The sequence below is a fragment of the Astyanax mexicanus genome, chromosome 17, assembly GCF_023375975.1.
Source record: "Astyanax mexicanus isolate ESR-SI-001 chromosome 17, AstMex3_surface, whole genome shotgun sequence".
NCBI lineage: Eukaryota > Metazoa > Chordata > Actinopteri > Characiformes > Acestrorhamphidae > Astyanax > Astyanax mexicanus.
The window spans coordinates 7,570,480-7,589,149 of record NC_064424.1 but is presented as its reverse complement, the minus strand read 5'-3'; the positions used below and the strand labels follow the sequence as shown (position 1 = coordinate 7,589,149).

General features: G+C 38.8%; 1 protein-coding gene across 11 annotated transcripts in view; it reads left to right on the top strand.

Moving 5' to 3' along the window:
• Positions 1-18,670, top strand: part of ncam1a (neural cell adhesion molecule 1a) — a 428,525-nt gene that overhangs the window by 385,113 nt on the left and 24,742 nt on the right. For 2 of the 11 annotated variants that reach the window (XM_049466501.1, XM_049466502.1), the window contains one exon: positions 5,458-5,620. The exons of the other annotated variants lie outside the window; for them this stretch is intronic. In XM_049466501.1, coding sequence (XP_049322458.1) covers positions 5,458-5,537 — 80 coding nt within the window. In that variant the 3' untranslated portion in view covers positions 5,538-5,620. Of the gene's footprint in view, positions 1-5,457; positions 5,621-18,670 lie in introns of those variants that run through there. 11 annotated transcript variants of the gene reach the window in all.

The following is an 18,670-nucleotide window of genomic DNA, read 5'->3' as shown; positions in this document are numbered from 1 at the left end:
CATTATCACTGTTTATCTTAAAGTCGTTAATAATAATAATAATAATAATAATAATAAGTTTTATATCCCAGTCAAAAATATTTAATAGTAACATAATTATCCCAAAAAATGACTCTTTTCTGTTTTTGCCCCTCCTGAACTCTCTTCTCTCCTCTTTCAACATTTTCGATAGCTTCTGGTGATTTCTGATTACATTTTGACTTTTTTTGTTGTTGTTGTTTTTTGTTTTTTCGGTGTCTGCGATCATTTTTAAAGTAGGCCAGAAAAACGTACCCCGCCACCCCTGAAGTTTCACCCGCAATTGGATTTTCAAACAAGCCTAATTTGGCGGAAAAAGCGCAAACCTGGCAACTCTGAACTCTGTAGGCATAATGAAGGAAGGACAGGAGATTAGAAGCATTTTAGATTGCGTTTAAGTTATGGCGACACCTAGCGTTCAAACTTTTAATCTCACATAATAAAAACCTGCTTAACAGCGGCCAACTTTCGTTTTATTCTAAAATCCCTCGCGGGCCACTACAAAAAAGAAAACGGGCGCAAATGGCCCACGGGCCGTAGTTTGGACACCCCTGCTTTAAACTGACTGGCTCATTTGATGCAAACCAGCAATTGCTTTTGGTTCCCCACCTATACATCTACAGCCATGTCAATATCTAGTCATAATGTAACTGATCACTGAAAATCGCGATAGCTTGATAAATATATTTTTTAATAAATGTCATATTGTCCATGTACCTTTGTGGCAAAGTGTCTGAGGCTGACACTGCCTAAACTCTAACCTCAGTTAACCGGGCTTCACCCTGCTCTGGCTGGGATTATTTGGGCTGCAGTCAGCGTTCGCTCAGGTTGTGGCCTGATCTCCCCCTGGGAGAGCCCTGGGCCTACGGAGAGCGTTTTGACCCAGGCTGAGGCTAATGAGACTGTGCTGGATGAATGGAGTGGAGTGAGGGATGCCTCGGAGAGCTGCTAGTGGTTAAGCCTGGAGACCCTGCTGCAGCTTAGTGTTGCTTAGCTGCTCTCTGGGGCTGTGCTTCTAGCATGCCCCCTATGGCAATCCCTTGGCTCTCACTCCTTCAGCTAGCTTTATTGCTCCGCTCAAAGCAATTGCAGATCATATCAGTGAAGATGAAACTTCTTTTTAGCACTTGACAGGCGAAGCAACCCTGAGTGAGTCCCCCCACCTACCACTCCTCGCCCACCTACTACTACACTGAAAAACATGAGTAAAATTTACTTAAAAAAAAAAAAGTTTCTCAACATTCTGCATTTTGCTTTTTTGAATAAATTTAATTTCAGATAAATTTAAGTAACTTCAACTCGGTTTTAAGACTTAAATGTTACGTAGAGTAAATAAGTGAACTGAACTTCAGTCAAACCTTTCTTTTAGTAAACTTTACTTAATTTCTGCATACAATATTACCTAATTACAATGACTTAATTTATACAATATTACTCAAATAATTTATGCTACGTAATATATTATAATTCCTATAATTTTTAGTTAAAACACACATAGTACACTGTCTCACACATGGATGGCATGTAATACATTCTTTTTACTAATATACTAAAAAGAATGTATTACCATCCATGTGTTGAGACAGTGAGACTTGGTCTGTTTACAAAATAAATCTTTGATATTATGTAAATATTTGAATGTGTGTTTTAACTAAAAATATTTCAGGAATTTTAATACATTATGTATCACAAATTATTTGAGTAATAATGTATAAATTATGTTTATGTAATTAGGTAATATTATATGCAGAAATTAAGTAAAGTTTACTAAAAGAAAGGATTAACTGAAGTTCAGTTCACTCTATGTAACATTTAAAGCTCCACTAGGTAGGATTGAGATTTTGTGCTCGTGGGCTCCCCCTACAGTTGTAGAGTGTAATAAATGTTTCAGGCAGATTAGTTTCTCTTTCTCGTTTTCTGGCTTTGACAGACATATTCGGTCTCTTTCCAGCTTCTGCCAGAGTGTCTGTATGTTAGAATCAACCAGTAGTCCTTGTAGAACTGTTAGAACTAAAGGTCGGAAAGCAGGTCGCAGTTCTCGCGGGCGTTGGTCGCGGCCGCCACGGAAAACTTACAGAGTCTGGTTTGAGCTCAGAGGAGCTCCGGCACAGACATGAGAGCACCGCTATTCCTCCTATTACACCTCAATGTAATAGGCTCAAAGCTGTAATTTTACTTCTTTAAAAAGATCAAAAATCAAGAAACTCCTACCTAGTGCTGCTTTAAGTCTTGAAACCGAGTTGAAGTTACTTACATTTATCTGAAATTAAATGTATAAAAAAAAAACAATGCAGAAAGTTGCAAAACTTTTTTAAAGCAAATTTTACTCATCATTTTTTCCGTGCACTACTACCCAGTAATACTCCACCCAAACATCAAACATCCCTCCATCATGTTGGCTATGGCTTTCTGTGCTCTGTTGGCAGGGCTGTTGTTTTGGAGACCCCTTAAACTCTAGGCTCTCTGGGATTTTTTATTAATCTTGAGGCCTGGTATCGAGTATGAATGAGTTATTAATGGGTATTTAATGAGAGTGAGGACTTGAAATTGGAACTGAACCTACTGACTGGTCTTAAGAGTTTAAGGGGTATAATCTGCCTCCCCACAGATCAGGAAAGAGGCCGTTTCTCTCTCTCTCTCTCAGCTCAGTGCAGCAGTGCAGTCTTCTGCTTGCGTCTGCACTGAGCTGAGTGGACAGTGGCATCCAGGCTCTGTGGGGATGCAGTCTCTGGTCTTGCATGGTGATGCTTCTACAGGATTAATGTGTTAATGCTTTCCTGAGGACCTAACTGACATCTGCCGGTGCATGGCATAAGGACCCCGCTTTCTCTCATCCGCTTGGTGGGAAGCAGCCATATATATACATATATATAGCAGTGGGAGCTTTGGATCTCAGTGTGTTTGGGCCTGTCAGGGTCAGAGATCAAGGTCATTCCAGTACCCTCAACCAAGGGTTTTCTTCCAAACTGAGCAACTAGGTGTGTTCTGTTGGAGTAAAACGAGATTGGAAGGGGGAGGGGCTTATGTTGTACACATTTATGTGCTTATAGAATCTTTTAAATCTTATTTAAATCTGTTTTTGTGCAATATTTAAGCAGAGCAAAAATAAGAATCTCTGGAGCAAATAAACATCATAAAGCTATTGGCACCAATAGCTTAAAGGAGAACTCTAGTGTAAAATGGATTTTGTTGTAGTAAAACATGATAAAAAATTCTTACCATTGATGAATAGCACACCTCTGTTCTCCCACAGCGTTCAGAGATCCAGACATTTTAACAGTTTGTCCAAACACCCTTTAGACTGGATGACACGGGGCATAAATTGCCCTGATAAATCACTTTTCCAACGTTATCCAGCTCAAAGTAGCTCCACATCTCCTTACTAGAATCTGGAGAGCTCTGACATTTAAAACAAGGCAAGGAGCAAGGAGGTGTGGAGCTACTTTGAGCTGGATAACGTTGGAAAAGTAATTTATCGGGGGGAAATTATGTCCCATGTCACCCCGTCTGAAGGGTGTTTGGACAAACTGTTAAATTTCTGGATCTTGGATTGCTGTGGAAGAACGGAGGTGTGCTATTCATCAAAGGTAAGAACTTTTTATCCTGTTTTACCTTAGCAAAATCCATTTTACACCGGAGTTCTCCATTAATACCAGCTGTGTACTCTTATTATTATGCTGACAATGGAGAGCTGGGAATGGATGAGGTGGGGTGATGATCATCCAACATCCTCCTGATCTCACTGACGCTCTTTTTTAAAGAATGCAAACAAATCCTCACAGCAATGCTCCAAATTTTTAAGATTTTGGAAGAAATCATGCATGAGCAGATACTATATACTATACCCAATACTATACTTTTGTCCAAACAGTGTTCTTGAAAATCATCTAAGCCAGTCTTGATCTCTAAAATCACAAATCGCTACAGTATGTGTAGTGTGTTAGGATCCTTGGCTTGCTTCAGTCGCCCAGTTAAGGAGTTATTAGCTCCAATGTGTAACATGTGGGCGTTCAAAAGGCATTGAGGCTTTTTTTTATTTTATTTTTAGCCCAACATCTGCATCGCCTCAGCCTCAACAGCTGGCCTCCGTAAACATAGTACAGTGAAAAAAAACAGCTGCTTGGATGGCCGCCCAGGCTCTATTCTGAGTTTATATCAGGACCATGAAGCTATAACACAGGACTGGCTCTGCTTAATGGCTGACCTTTTATCTTTCGAGTCACAGATGAGCGAGGCTATTAGGTTCACTTATCGCTCTGCAGAAGTTCACGTTTAGCGCTGAGGGATTGGGTGGGAATGATAATAACGAGCCATTAGATTCCACACGTTCCGGACGAAAGGTCTGGAACGTGCGGTTGAACCGAGCTCCAGCCGTGAATTCACATCCAGCAATCCAAATCTCCCCAGCTACTGTCTGAGCAGGAGTGAGACTGCTCTAAAACAATGGCCGCTAACGTCGTGCAGTTTTAGTAACACTTGAACACTCCATCCATTCATCCGACAAGCCATTTACATTGGGTTGCATCATAACCTGTTTGTTTCATCTCATCTTTTCTCAGCGTTTTTCCCTGACTGTGCAGCATTCCCTGGTATGAGCAATCCTGCAGGACAATGCATATTTTATTTGAGATATTTTAGACTTTAGATCTTTTTCACAGAGCATTTCTTTAAAGCATCACTATTATTAAACTGCATGTGTTGTAGTTATTGTTGTAATTACTATAGTTGCTTTTTTGCAATGCCTGCTAAGTAAGTTTAATACCAGGGATGTTGCTTTGTTTAATGTTTAATGCCTCTCTGTGTGCTATTGTCTGTCCTTTATTGTTCCCGCCTTTTCCAATCCCTTCATCATGTGCTTTCTCTTTAATTCCTTTGCCTAAACCTCTGCCTGCAATGCTGTCCCTGTCATTTGCTGTGCTATGGCTTTTATTTGGCATGCTATGGCTTTTCTTGCTTAGTTTTTTACTAACTTGCTTGGAATTTTCCTTTTAATCTTCTTTTCTAATCACAATTAACCGTTCAGACTTAAGTTCTCTGTATTTGACCTATTTTCTATCTCTCTCTTTCTTTCTCTTTCTCTCTGTTTTGTCTTCCTCTCTTTCTCTCTCCTTTTCCCCCAAATTTCTTTCCCTCCTCCTCCACCCCTTCCTCTCCTTTTTTCCCTTTTGTTCTGTCTCTCTCCATATGTGAACTCTGGACACTTCTGGACACCATCACCACTTTCACCATTTTCATTCGCACACTTTTTCGAACACTTTTTTCTTCTTTTTTTTTCAATTTTCTCTTTTTGTCCTGTTTATTATGAACTGTGGCTCTTTTTTATTTTATTTTTATTTTTTATTCTTTTGCAATGGTGCGCTCTCTGTCTCTGTGGTCTCCTGGTGCTGTGTTCATGGTTCATGGTGTGGTGGTCGTGGGCACGCTGTGTGGCTACCTCAGCAACCCTTGGCTGCTCCTGTGTCACGTACGCTCTGGTCACTCTCATGCTGCCCATGGTGACTGTGTTCTTGCTCTCATAAACCAGAGCTCCAGGAGAGAAGCACTTGCCCCTGGCCCACTCTCCAACTCTCCCAGCGCCCCCTTTTCTAAGCCTTCAGATCCTCCAGCTGGCTTAAAACAAACAAAACGAACGAACGAACGAACAAACAAACCAAGAAAACAACACGAAACAGCGAGAAAAATGAATCAATTTCATGTTAATGGGGGTTAAGAGTGCTGTGTACTTGCATCATTCTGAATGTTCTTTTGTTTTCAGTGTTTTTTGTTTAGTTTTTTGAGTTTTTCATTTTCCCCTTTTCTTTTTTATTTCTGTTAAAATTAGGCCACATCTGTTTGAGAAGATTTTTCTTCCTTTTTTTTTTCAAACCATGGACTTTAACTGAAGCTTCTGAAGCACTGTAGAAAATCCTACCAAAAATGAGTTTGGCCACAGGCTTCTCTTGGCATTGTTCTCAGTGTGCAATTTACTGAGAGGGCACCTTTAACCAAGGGATTTTATATATATATATAAGTCCTGCTTTGATCACAAAAAAAAATTCTATTCAGTTTCTTATTCCCTCTTCCTTCCTTGATCCATTGCTTGGTCACAGGGCTCATAGGCGGAAGGCGGTTTTCAAGAGGACGGGCTCCAGCCTCGTGTGTTGATGTGTTTTTGTGAGAAAATGTACATAATTTTAGATAATTCAGAAAAAAAATGAAGGTATGCTTCTTGTTTTGGGATTTTGATTTACTTGATTTACGTTCTTCACTTTTCTTTCTTTCTTTGCTTCTTACTTGAAAAGAAAAAAAAAATACATCGTAATACACTGTAATACGGTTTTGTAACTACATACCAGTGTGTTCTCATGCAGTAACCATGATAGGGTTTAAGATGAAAACTATAAAAGACAAATGTGTTGTTTTATTTTTTAGTGATGGATAAATATGAGCTGTTGCAGATTTTCAGATTTTCCTCAACCCTGATTCTGGATGCTCACTGCCTGGATTAGACCTTTTATTCAGCTAATCAGCTCATTAACAGCCCATTATTATTGAGTTAAAGTGGACGCATTAAGGCAAGAATAGTAAAAAAAAAAAAAATATATATATATATATATATATATGTGTGTGTGTCTAATTAATAGCAGGGCAGTGTGCTCCAGGGTCAGGGTTGGGTGTTGTAATGAAATAATGAGCTACTGGATCAGTTAGTACACTTCAGTAAGTTGAAGAAGCTGAAGCACAGTGGGATCTTCTTGAGTCATAGCCTTATGCTAGTTGGTGTTCATAGAGTTGCATGGAGCGATCATAATACCACATAAACATAGTGTGTGTGTGTGTGTGTGTGTATCCCCACACTGGCATACTGTACGTGGTGCTGAATGTTGGTTTAAACAGACCCACAGAGAGCCTTCGCAAGGCGAGTGTGTGTGTGTGTGTGTGTTTTCTGCTGTATTGGTTTCTGTTGATGAAAAAAAAAGGAATAATTCATCTATAGAGCTAATTATTATTTTTATTTTAGCTTAACGAACAAATAACGTCTTTTTTTTTAAAGAACGCTTTACTTGACACCCTGACCTTGAAGCCTGAAGCTCATCACGACTCCCACAGACATTTTGGGAAGGACTTGTGTGGACCTGGCATCTCTGGTTCTGTAACACATGTAATAAAATGTAATCGTGAACGCGTACTGACACTTGCTGCATTGTTCACTGTTAACGACTAGCGGCTAGCAGCTAGCGGCTAGCGGTCTCTCACTGACCGAGATTGGTGTGGGTGTGTATGTGTGTGTATGTATCTGTCAAAAAGCCTCTGGAGTCGATTAAAATGTCTTTTTTTATTATTTTATCGAGACCTATGCAGACATTTCCAGGGAGGGTGTCAATTAAAGCGCAACTAATGCAACAAAGTGTCTTACAGTGTAACGGCCCGTAACTTGGATATGACGCAGGGGGATGTTTAAAATAGTCCCAGAGTAGCGTTTGCTCCCCATTTTGGAAATTGATTCTCGTAATAATAATAATAATAAAAAAGTGCGCCCTGGAGGTTCAACTCCTGGAAACGCATGTGCCAATCACTCGTGTGGGCTTTTCATTCCTATATAGGTGCCTCTCAGTGCTCATTTATTATTCATTAGAAATGTCAAGCTTTGCTCTGCCAGTCCAAGCATGGTGCTCAGTGCTCATGAACCGTACTGGTCACCTTTCTCTCCTTCTCTCTCTCTCTCTGCCTCTCTCTCTCTCTCATGCTCTCTTTTCTTTTTGAAGTCTGTATCAAAAGAACCGAAGAGGATCGAGGATTTTGACAACGCAGCAAATGCCAGAATTCCTCTTTTCAAAGCGAGGCATCCCAGCGGGTAGCCATTGTTTTTGTTTGAAACCGCTCGGCATCCACTTTTGTTGGTCATGCTGTGTAAACCAACGTTTTTTGGATGCCATCCTGGATAGATCATTGTATTGCTTTGAGCGCTGGGCACTGGAGCTCAGTTCAGCCTACTCATATTAGAAGCAAATTGATTTGAAATAAACAGGCAACAAAAAAACAAAGAAAAAAAAACAAGAAAAAGAAATAAAAAAGACAATGTCTTTGAATACTGCTCCCACTTTAGAGAGGTTGGGAAAAAAATATTTAATGCTTTTGAGTTCTGTTTTTTAGCAGGCGTTGTTGCTCATGTTAGCATAAAGCATAAGCGTCAGCTTAGCTATAAAAAAAAATAGAGATATAATAGAGAGTAATATAGTACATCATACCAGGCTCTAAACTATGCATCTAAACTTCATCAGTACAGTACAGTACATTGCATGCAGGTTTTATGAATACGTATTGGAAAAATAGATAGATAGATAGATAGATAGATAGATAGATAGATAGATAGATAGATAGATAGATAGATAGATAGATAGATAGACAGACAGACAGACAGACAGACAGACAGACAAAACGTACCTTAAAGTGACCAGTGCCCAGGAGTGCAAATGAACAGGATATACAGTAAAGTGTATTGTCCCAGGGTGTAGATGCACATGTTACAGGGTGTGATTACAGTGCAGATAAAAATAGGCTGTGATCTGTCCTCTCTCTTCTGGCTCCACTGCGAGAAGTTGAAGAGGCTGGTGGCTCTCGGAACAAAGGATTTCATGAGTCTGTCTGTAGATCAGCTCTGTGACGAAGAACCCGCCACTGAAACTGCTCCTATAAACCATGACGATCGAATGCAGTGTGTGACCGTCATCATCCATGATGGAGAGCAGTTTTTTTATAATTTTGCAACAAATTGAATTAATTACATAGAAAAACATGGCTCATATAACATGTTCTAAACATTTTTTTCTAATGCAATTTAAAGCTATCAGCCACAATCAGATCAGGTGTACTTTGTAGATGCTTTCGAACTTTATGTGCGTAGTCGCATTTTCCGTTTCCATTACCATTAGCTTTCATTAGCTATTAAAATGCACATATATATAAGACACCTCCTACCCAAGAAAAATGCTTTCTTTTAATCAGCGAGGTGCATTTCCCATTGTGTATCTACCTGCATTTAGAATTGCATTAGTTATCTCCTCAGTTTGGGTCTGAATCTTCGGAGACGGCCGAGAGGCCTTTAGGACTTTTTTTTTTTTTTCGGGTTTGTGTTGCTGAGTCAGCAGGTGTGCATATTGTTTGGTTAGCGAGGGGAGAGCTGGGCTCCGGCCTTTTGTGGCTCGGATGTGTGATGTGATTTATCGCACTTGTTAAAATGCAGGCCGGAATGGAGGAAAACAAGCGTTCAGCCTCGCCGTGCCCCGAGCTAGACAGAGAGCCCTGAGCCCTCTCTAGCTGGGCAGTAGATTAAAGCTGTCAGCCATGCCTGCTGATCTCTCCGGCCAGCAGAGCTCTCCAAAACACAGACAGAGACAGAATCAGACAGACTTGATGGACAGAGGGAGATGGAGAGAGAGCCAGAGAGAGAGAAAGACAGCAGCACAGTATAAAACCCAGACATGGTGGTCAGTTCATATCTGAAAGCCACAATTGGGGATTTCAGAGCGTCCAAGTGTTAACCCCGGCTCTGAAGGGTCTAACATGCTGAAAGAACGAGCGCAACACTTCTCAAGGCTATAGACAATGATGTAAGACCTCGGTAACCTAAAGAAAGATGTTATTAAATATTTCTGCTGTTTGCCATTGTTTTTATATGCAGTTCACAATAGAAGTATAATAGAATACTAAAATAAAGACCACTAAAAAGGCTATAACTTCATTTTTTGTTTATTTAGACCAGATCTACTAGTAGTAGTTCTAATTCCTTGTTTTAAGGAGGTTTAGTGTGAGACCCTGTCCACACACATCTCATTTTTTGTCTCATTCCATCATTTTTTTATTCATTTTATTTTTTTGTGAAAAAAAGTGCTCAGGTGTTTATATTTAGCCCTGCTTTAGATCACTAAATTAGAGGTCTCAAAAAAAATGACAGGTTTTGACTCTTGCTCATGAATATTCATACATGCACATATATGGCCTCTGATTGGCTAACAGCACTGCAGCGGAGAATGCCTAACTGCTGCCTCTTCCCCACAGTCAAGTTTACAGGTCTAAAACTCAAAGGACTTAATGTTTTCAGAGATACAGCCATAGTTATAAAGATATAGTACTGAGTGCCAGGTAAAGGTAACCCTTAAAATGCACTTAACGTCAGACAAACAGCGCCTGCTTTGACCAGTGTTCTGTCGAGTTGTGCTTCCTTGTCAAACTGTGCTTCCCTAGTGTATATGTACGGTCTCTGTAAAACGTGGAATCCACCGGAGATCCAATTTAAACATGTAGTTGCACAAGATAGCTAATGTTAACTAGGTCCTGAACCAAGGTTGGTGAGGCCATGAAGTCACTGGTTGACGTCGACATTTTTTTTTTACATCTCTCTGATCAACTCATATTTCTGAGGATTTTCTTTTACTAGCTACTGAAGACAGTGGAGGTTGAGAAACAGTTTCATATGCAGAATCATATGGAACTCCTATACCAATAGTATTATACAAAGAACAAGAAAAACTGGATTTTACCAGAAGGAGACCTTTAAAAATATTTTTATCTGCATTTTTACCTTCCTCTCGAAACTTTTCAAAGTTTTCAAGTTAATAATAACAAACATATGTATACATACACTATGTTTAATCACCCAGGGTCCCATCCTACACCCTGCACAAGGCGTTGAGAGTCAGAAGTCAAAAGTCAGTATGGATGCTTGGAATCAAAAGATGCACCGCACTCAGCGGACAACGCTACATACAGTACAGACTCTAAACCACGCTTAAATGTCAAACACATCAAAGCAAGGTATTTAAGTGCAATCACAAGCCTTTAATAAGTGCAGAATTAGTGCTAAGTGCTGTTGAAAGAGATGACTCTTCACTCAGCGTTTGAAGACGGAGATAGACCTGGCTGTCTGGTCACCAGGGGGAAGTTTATTACAGCACCTTGTTCACAGGACAGGAAAGAGAAATCTGGCTTCTTGTCTTCTGTGTGTCTTAAAGGATGTAGGTCAGGTTACGCTGTATTTGAAGCTTGAAAATCAAAAGCAGGAGGATTTAGTCCATTATCAGCTTTGTAGGCTGGTATAAGAGTTTGAAATCTGATGTGTAGCTACGTATTAGTGTTGGAGCACTCTCATGACAGTTATTATGGATGTTTGTTTGAATGGAGAATCTCACCCATGCATGCAGACATCGCTTCTTTTTTTTTTTTTTTTTTTACCTCAGCCGCCCCTTAGAAAATGGCACAACATTCAAACACAGAGCAAAGATATGTGAAAAAAAACGGATCTTTATCTCCCTGAAAACAATAAACTAAAATAAGCAGCGTGGAATTACTTTAGATACCTCCTAATAGAACATGTTAATTGAAACTGTCATCAGCTATGAACGAGTAATCCAGCTCAGAAAAACAGTTAGTATAATGCCAAGGCCAGCTGCTAGCATTGTGCTGCTAAATCACTCCAGTACTGCAGAGGCAGGTTGCTGTTAGCATTGCAGCTAACCCACTATGCTAAGCCTCTTAACATAGGCTTAGAATAACCTACAAAAGACAGCAAGTAACATTTAAAGCATGCAGGTTTATACTTTTAATTGAGTAAAAAATATAAATCATACTTCAGTTTTTACTTGAATATATTTTTTAACTGCAGTATTTGTAATTTTACTTAATAATTGGGCATATGTACTTATGCCACCTCTCCCTCAGACCTGTGACCTTAGATGTCCATATGGAAATTTAAGCCCTTAAAATCAGAGTTTGCTCTCTCTGGGTGGGTAAATTACGATTTCTTCTTTCAGGCACAGGCATCTGTTAGCTGATGTATCAGAGCTGGGGATTAGGCACTTTCCTCCAAGGGCACTGGCTACCCAGTGACGCTGCATCAGTTGCAGTTGGAAATAGGTGGTGGGACCTTCATATATAACAAACTTAAGTCTATATTTGATAAATCCATCAAGAAAAACTTGTAAAACTCTAAATTGTAGCGTTAAATTCAGCTGACCTTTTTTTTTTACAAGCCACTTTACAGCTCGCAGACTCTCTACAGTCTCCAGTGTTGCCTCAGCTGGATTTTTTCAGTAGCTTTTAGGTTTGGGAGAGGTTGCAGATGTCTTGTCTGGTTAAGCCGGAGTGATTTTTAGCACACGCTGTTCTGAGAGAAGCTCTATGTGCTCTCCTAATTGATGCGCAAAGAAGCTGCAAGTTATGATGCTGTGTCTTGAAAATTGCATCGCTTCCTGCCACACTTCTCTCTAATGCATTTCCATCCCGACTCTCTGTTGAGTGCATCAATAATTCAAGGTCTCTCCGATGCATTTAGATGTGTTTAAGGCTCTAAATTAAAGGCACATTTCGTTAGGGAGACTCAGCGCCGAGGACGCAGCGCTGCACTCAGTGTTAGTCTTATTGGTGTTTCACTGCGGCCATTCGTCTTCATTCACCATACTCTTTTTAGTGTGGGTGCACCTGTGGCAGCTGAGATCTTTTAGTCTAGACTGTGACAGAGTGAGGGATAATGATTATTAATGATGCAGTTTGAGTTACATTGGGGTTTCTTTAGCTGGGACTGGGCACTTGTGAAGCTGAAAGGTCCCAATTGAATTTTGTGTAAATATTCAATGAGTGGAAAACACAGAAGATGCAACAATAAAACAATTGTATTTATTGCACTGGTCTTAAAGGAGAACTCTGGTGTAAAATGGACTTTTGTTGTAGTAAAACATGATAAAAATTTCTTACCTTTGATGACTAGCACACCTCCGTTCTCCCACAGCTTTCAGAGATCCAGAAAATTAAACAGTTTGTCCAACAAACGCCCTTCAGACTGGGTGACACAGGGCATAATTTACCCTGATATGAAAATTGCTTTTTACACCGTTATCCAGCTCAAAGTAGCTCCACACCTGCTTGCTAGAATCCGGAGAGCCCTGACATTTAAAACGAGGCATTAATAACTTTAAAAGTGCACAAGAAGCTTATTAAAAACCACTGTTTACATCCTTTAACACTAGCTTCAGCTCCGAGCGCCGCCATTACTGAACTGAAAGTAACATAGACATATATATACATAGACTCCGCATAGTGTAGCAGCCAGTGCCAGGAGGCAGGCTATGTGGAGTCTCTCTCTCTCTATATATATATATATATTCTGGAAAACTGTCAAAAAAGTAATTTATCAGGGGAAATTATGCCCTGTGTTACCCAGTCTGAAGGGTGTTTGGACAAACTGTTAAAATTTCTGGATCTCTGAACGCTGTGGGAGAACGGAGGTGTGCTATTCACCAAAGGTAAGTACTTTTTATCCTGTTTTACTACAAAAAAAGTCCATTTTCCACCAGAGTTCTCCTTTAGGCAGTGGTACAAACAGGTTATACATTATCATCAAGTGCATTTTATTGCACTTCATAATGCTGGGTACTTGGAAATTTGTAAAGCTGAAAGGTCCCAATTAAATTTTATGTAAATATTTAATAAGTAGGAAACACAGTAGCTTTGCTTAGAAATGCAACAATAATGAAGTAGCACTAAGTGGATTTTATAGCACCTCATAATTCAGATTACTTTAAAATATAAGAGTTTGTCAGTAATCCGAGGCATCAAAGTTTACATGAACTAGTAGATTAGTAATCTCACTGAATACAAAAGATTATGTAAAAACCCAGAATTCATGCCACAATATAAACATACAGCAGAGAGAAGATAAAGATTTTAATGTTTAAATCTTCAGTTTCAGTGTTGCTCCAAAAGTGTTTGGACACCATCATGCAGGTGTGTTAAACCACTGCTCACTTATTTGTGCTGCCAGGGTCTGCTTTCACTTATGCACAGTGAAATCTGAAAAATCTGGGAATACTCTTGTTAAATACTCTTTGCTATCTTACACCCCGTCAGGTAAATTTCTGGCGTGTTGCTACAATATTTTGGCATTCTAAAGCGCATGTGTGCCACTGATTGATTAAAACCCTGACAACAGTCAATCGTCAGAGTCCATTCCTATAAGTGCAGCACACAGAGCGTAAACCCGACTTTTAACTTTTAACAAAAAACAGAATGAAGAATAAAATAACATTACTGTTCTATTAAATGAGCTGCTTGTGTATCTTCACAATGTGAATGCGGAGGTCAGTATCCTCTGCTGAGACGCACCCTGAGTGCTGCGCTATTAAGATATGAGTGTGCCAAAGTCAGATTTCCCCTGGCTCTTAAAGGAAATGACATCTTGCACACTAATTGGTTTATTTCACGCTACGCCCAAAATACACCCATATTTTTACTAGTGGAAGGCGTATTTTTGGTGCCCTCACAATACCAAAGACACACCGACATGCCCTAAATCCAGCTGAGTGAAATGGAATTGACCAGTGCGCTATAGATCACTAAAATAGGGCCCTGAGATTACTGAGCTAAAGTACAGCTTTCTTTATAAAATACCTTTATCGGATTCAGGATTATGCTGTTTCCATGACGACGCGAATAATCAGATTTTGAGTACATGTAAGCGCACTCAATGAGACCAAAGGTCATGACACAACACCTACAAACTTTTTCTTATTTTGACTACTGTCCACATTTTAAATTGCCAATGTTAAAGCTATTTAAACTTTAAACGCGTATGGAACGATGCAGCCAGGAGAAAACGTTTCCCTGATGCAGTTCTGCACACTTTTGGCAGTCACTCAGTCAGATTAATGAGGAGCCACCTGGGAAGAGCTTGAAGAAGCTCCACACGGCCTGAACAGAACACTTGTTAGTTTCTGAAAGCAACTTGTTGAGGGATGTCTCAATATGTTTTTATTTTTTTTATTGTTTTTAAAAATTTTGGAAGTAGCAAAAAACTAATACAGAAATATTATATTAGCTAACTGTTAGCGGACAATTAATAATTAACCAAGTAGGGACTAATAATTTGCATCGAATATAAAGATAAAACACTTATGAACAATAAAAAAGAAGCAAAAAATTGTTTTACTGATTATTATATCTAAATTCTCTGCAACAGGCTTCAGTAGGTGCATCCCAAAGCCTGGGCTATAGGTGAGCAGCATTTTATTGGCTACTAGACATACAGACAGACAGATAGATATGCAAAAATGTTGCAGCTGTCTGTTGTGCAGCTCTACTATGTCATATAAGGCTGATAACTCTGATGAACTTATCCTGTGCAACAGAGGTAACTTCTGGTCTTCATTTCCTGTGCTGGTCCTGATGAGAGCCAGTTTTATCATAACGTTTTTGATGTTCTTTGCAGTGACGGCACTTGAGGATAATTTCAACATTCTTAAAATGTTTCAAATTGACTGACCTTCATTTCTTAAAGTATTTTTGTCTTTGATTTTTTGTCATAATCTGGATTAGAACATTACTCAAATAGAGTTATTCACTGTATACCTGTAACTCTACCTCTTCACCACTTTACAACTGATGCTCTCAAACACATTAAGAGACAAGAAATTGACTGAGAAAGAGAAAGCTGACTGAGAAAATCCAGCAAATCCAGTCTAATTTAAGCAAGAAGACTTACTTTAAAGAATATAAAATATATAACACATTCTGGTTTGTCTAGTTGTTCAGAAAGTATTTTTTTTTGTATAATTTACTGTAGAGTAAGTTAAGTAAATTAACATTTAAAAAAAAAAGCAGTTTTCTATAAAGAAGTAAAGCTCCTGAAGAAACATACATACTACATCTTCACTACTTTACAACTGATGCTCTCAAACACATTAAGAGACAAGAAATGTAAGTTTTCAATTAACTCTTGATGAGTTCAGCACAGCTGTTAACTGAAAGACTGAATTCCAGGTGATTCTACCTTATAAAGCTGACTGAGAAAATCCAGCAGAGATGTGCAAAGCTGTCTAATCTAAGCAAGAGGAGCTACTTTGAAGAATCAAAAATATAAAACACATTCTGGTTTGTCTAGTTGTCCAGAAAGTATGTTGGGGTTTTTTTGTATAATTCACTGTAGAGTAAGTTAAGTAAATTAACCATTTAAAAAAGGCAGTTTTCTATATAGAAGTAAAGCTCCTAAAGAAACATACATTCAGTCGGGTGTGTCCAAACTTTTGACTGATGCCGTGGAGCGTGAATGCTCGGCAGAGCACCAAGGCCGGTCAGATGTATCCCGCACTGTCCCAGGCTCTTGATCCTGGAGTGTTAATATGCTGGCAGTGGTGCCTGGCTGCCTGAACCAAGAGTGTGTGCTGGAGGAAGATAACAGGGCTTCACAGAGGCTGTTTTTTACCCAATAAAATGGCTGAGAAAAAAGCCCACAAACACTCCCACTGCATATTATTTCAGCAGGATATATGAGTTTGCAGAACTGTTTTTTTCATTATCCATTTACTACTATCTCACACCTGTTTAGTGTAAAATTGGAAATGAATACCTTTCTGCTTCTCAGTCCCTCATTCTGTTCATCTGCTCGCTTCGCTCTTCTACTACAGCGATTCCACACAGAAAAAAAAAGAAAAAAAAAAAGATGCAAATGAATAATTCTGGTCTCCTTGCGGTAACCCTCATTATTCACAAGCAGGCCTGGCATCCAGGCCTGACTACTGATAAGCCTTCTTTATTATTAGACTCGTATGAAAAAAAAAAAAAAAACGTGCAATCTATACTGATAATGAAGTGAAAAATTCTATTAACAAATGATATCATTAAGTATTATTAAATATGGTTAAAAATAAAAATAAAACAGATTCTTAAGTAGATTACCCTAGTTAAACAGTGCTGTGCAGTGCAGTAAAGGCTTGGCAATATAATGAACATATTGATATATATTTAAAATCATTTTGATATATAGCTCTGGAAAATATTAAGAGATTTGTAGGTTTGAGGTATGTTTGAGTAAAATGAACTAAATAAAAATATTGTCATTTAGAGCATTTATTTGCAAAAAATGAGAAATGGATTAAATAAAAAGAAAAAAGATGCAGAGCTTTCGGACCTCAATAATGCAAAGAAAAAAAATTATTCATATTCATAAAGTTTTAAGAGTTCAGAAATCTATATTTGGTGGAATAACCCTGTTTTTAATTACAGTTTTCATGCATCTTGGCTTCATGTTCTCCTCCACCAGTCTTACACACTGCTTTTGGAAAACAGTTCAGTTTGGTTTGATGGCTTGTGATCATCTATCTTCCTCTTGATTATATTCCAGAGGTTTTCAATTTGGTAAAATCAAAGAAACGCATTATTTTAAAGTGGTCTGTAAAGTGAGCTGTATATAATATTGTGATTTAATTCCAAAAATGTTTGTACATGGCTGGTTTTTGTGAAAATGGTTTGTTTTTTGGAAGCATGGCACTTAGCAGCCTAAACAACCTTGTGCAAATTATGTTGTAGAAACATCTTAATTAAAGGAGAACTCCAGTGTGAAATGGACTTGGGGTATAGTAAAACATGATAATGAGTAAAAACTTTGGTCGAATAGCCCATTAACCTTCACACTCAGCATTCCCAAATACAGAGCTTTTAGCCGATGCTTCCAACAGGCTTACAATGCTAGCGATAGGAGCACAGAGTTGCCCTTTGGAATTCTACTAATAAAGTATGGAGCTACTTTAAGCTTGTTAATGGTGTATAGCGATTTTTATGAATGGGCAATGCTAAGACTCTATTCAATTACTCCTTTTAAGAGAAATATTTTTTTGCTAAAGGTTAAAACTAGGTGCATTTAATGGTTTTAATGCTTTTCTGATTTTCTGAAAGAAAACACTGCACTGACTTTGGACTTTTGAATTTTGACTTTGATATAACACAGTGGATCAACACCAGCAGATGACATGTCTCTCCAAACCATCACTGATCATCAGTAAATTTTACATTTCATTTGTAAATCAAGAGATCAGAGTCTGGAGGAAGAGTGGAGAAACACACATTCTAAGCTGCTTGAGGTCTAGTGTGAAGTTTCCACCAATCAGTGATGGTTTGGAGAGACATGTCATCTGCTGGTGTTGATCCACTGTGTTTTATTATATCAAGTCTAAAGTCAGTGCAGTTTTGTTTTCCCACAAAATCCTACAGCACTTCATATCTTACAGCTTTCCTCTGCTGACAACTTTTAAGGAGATGTGGATTTCATTTTCCAGCAGGACTTGGCACACTGCCCACACTGCCAAAAGTACCAATTAGTCTTATGTAATAGTCAACTTTTCTGAGACATAGAGAAATAAAGACTTATAATATATGAGGTATATGCACTCGTAGGTCCATGTATTGTATTATGTATTTTGAATGTATTGTGAGAATCCTTAAAAATATTGGTGTCCAGATTGCTGCAGGCAGTGACAGTCACCACATCTGTGTGTATAAAAAAAATTGCACACCAGCTTGAAACCATTAACGTTACAACTTCAGAAGAGATGCTGGAGGGTTTCTCACATCACGAGTGTCTGTTCATTACAGTAGGAAACAAGCTACAGATGGTGATCAGATCAGTATTTTATTGTTGTTTATTTGGTTAAGCTGATGCTTTTTTGCACAAAGTACTAAGTGCACTTGCCAGCTTAACCCCCTCTCTGGAGGACTGAGGGGTTAACAGCCTTGAGCGAGGCCTCAAAGACAAAGCAGCAGAGCATTTAAAAAGATATTAACAGTGAGGATTGAACTCATGGCCTTTTGGACCATAGTCAAATTTGTTGCCGAGCTACCGACCGTCACC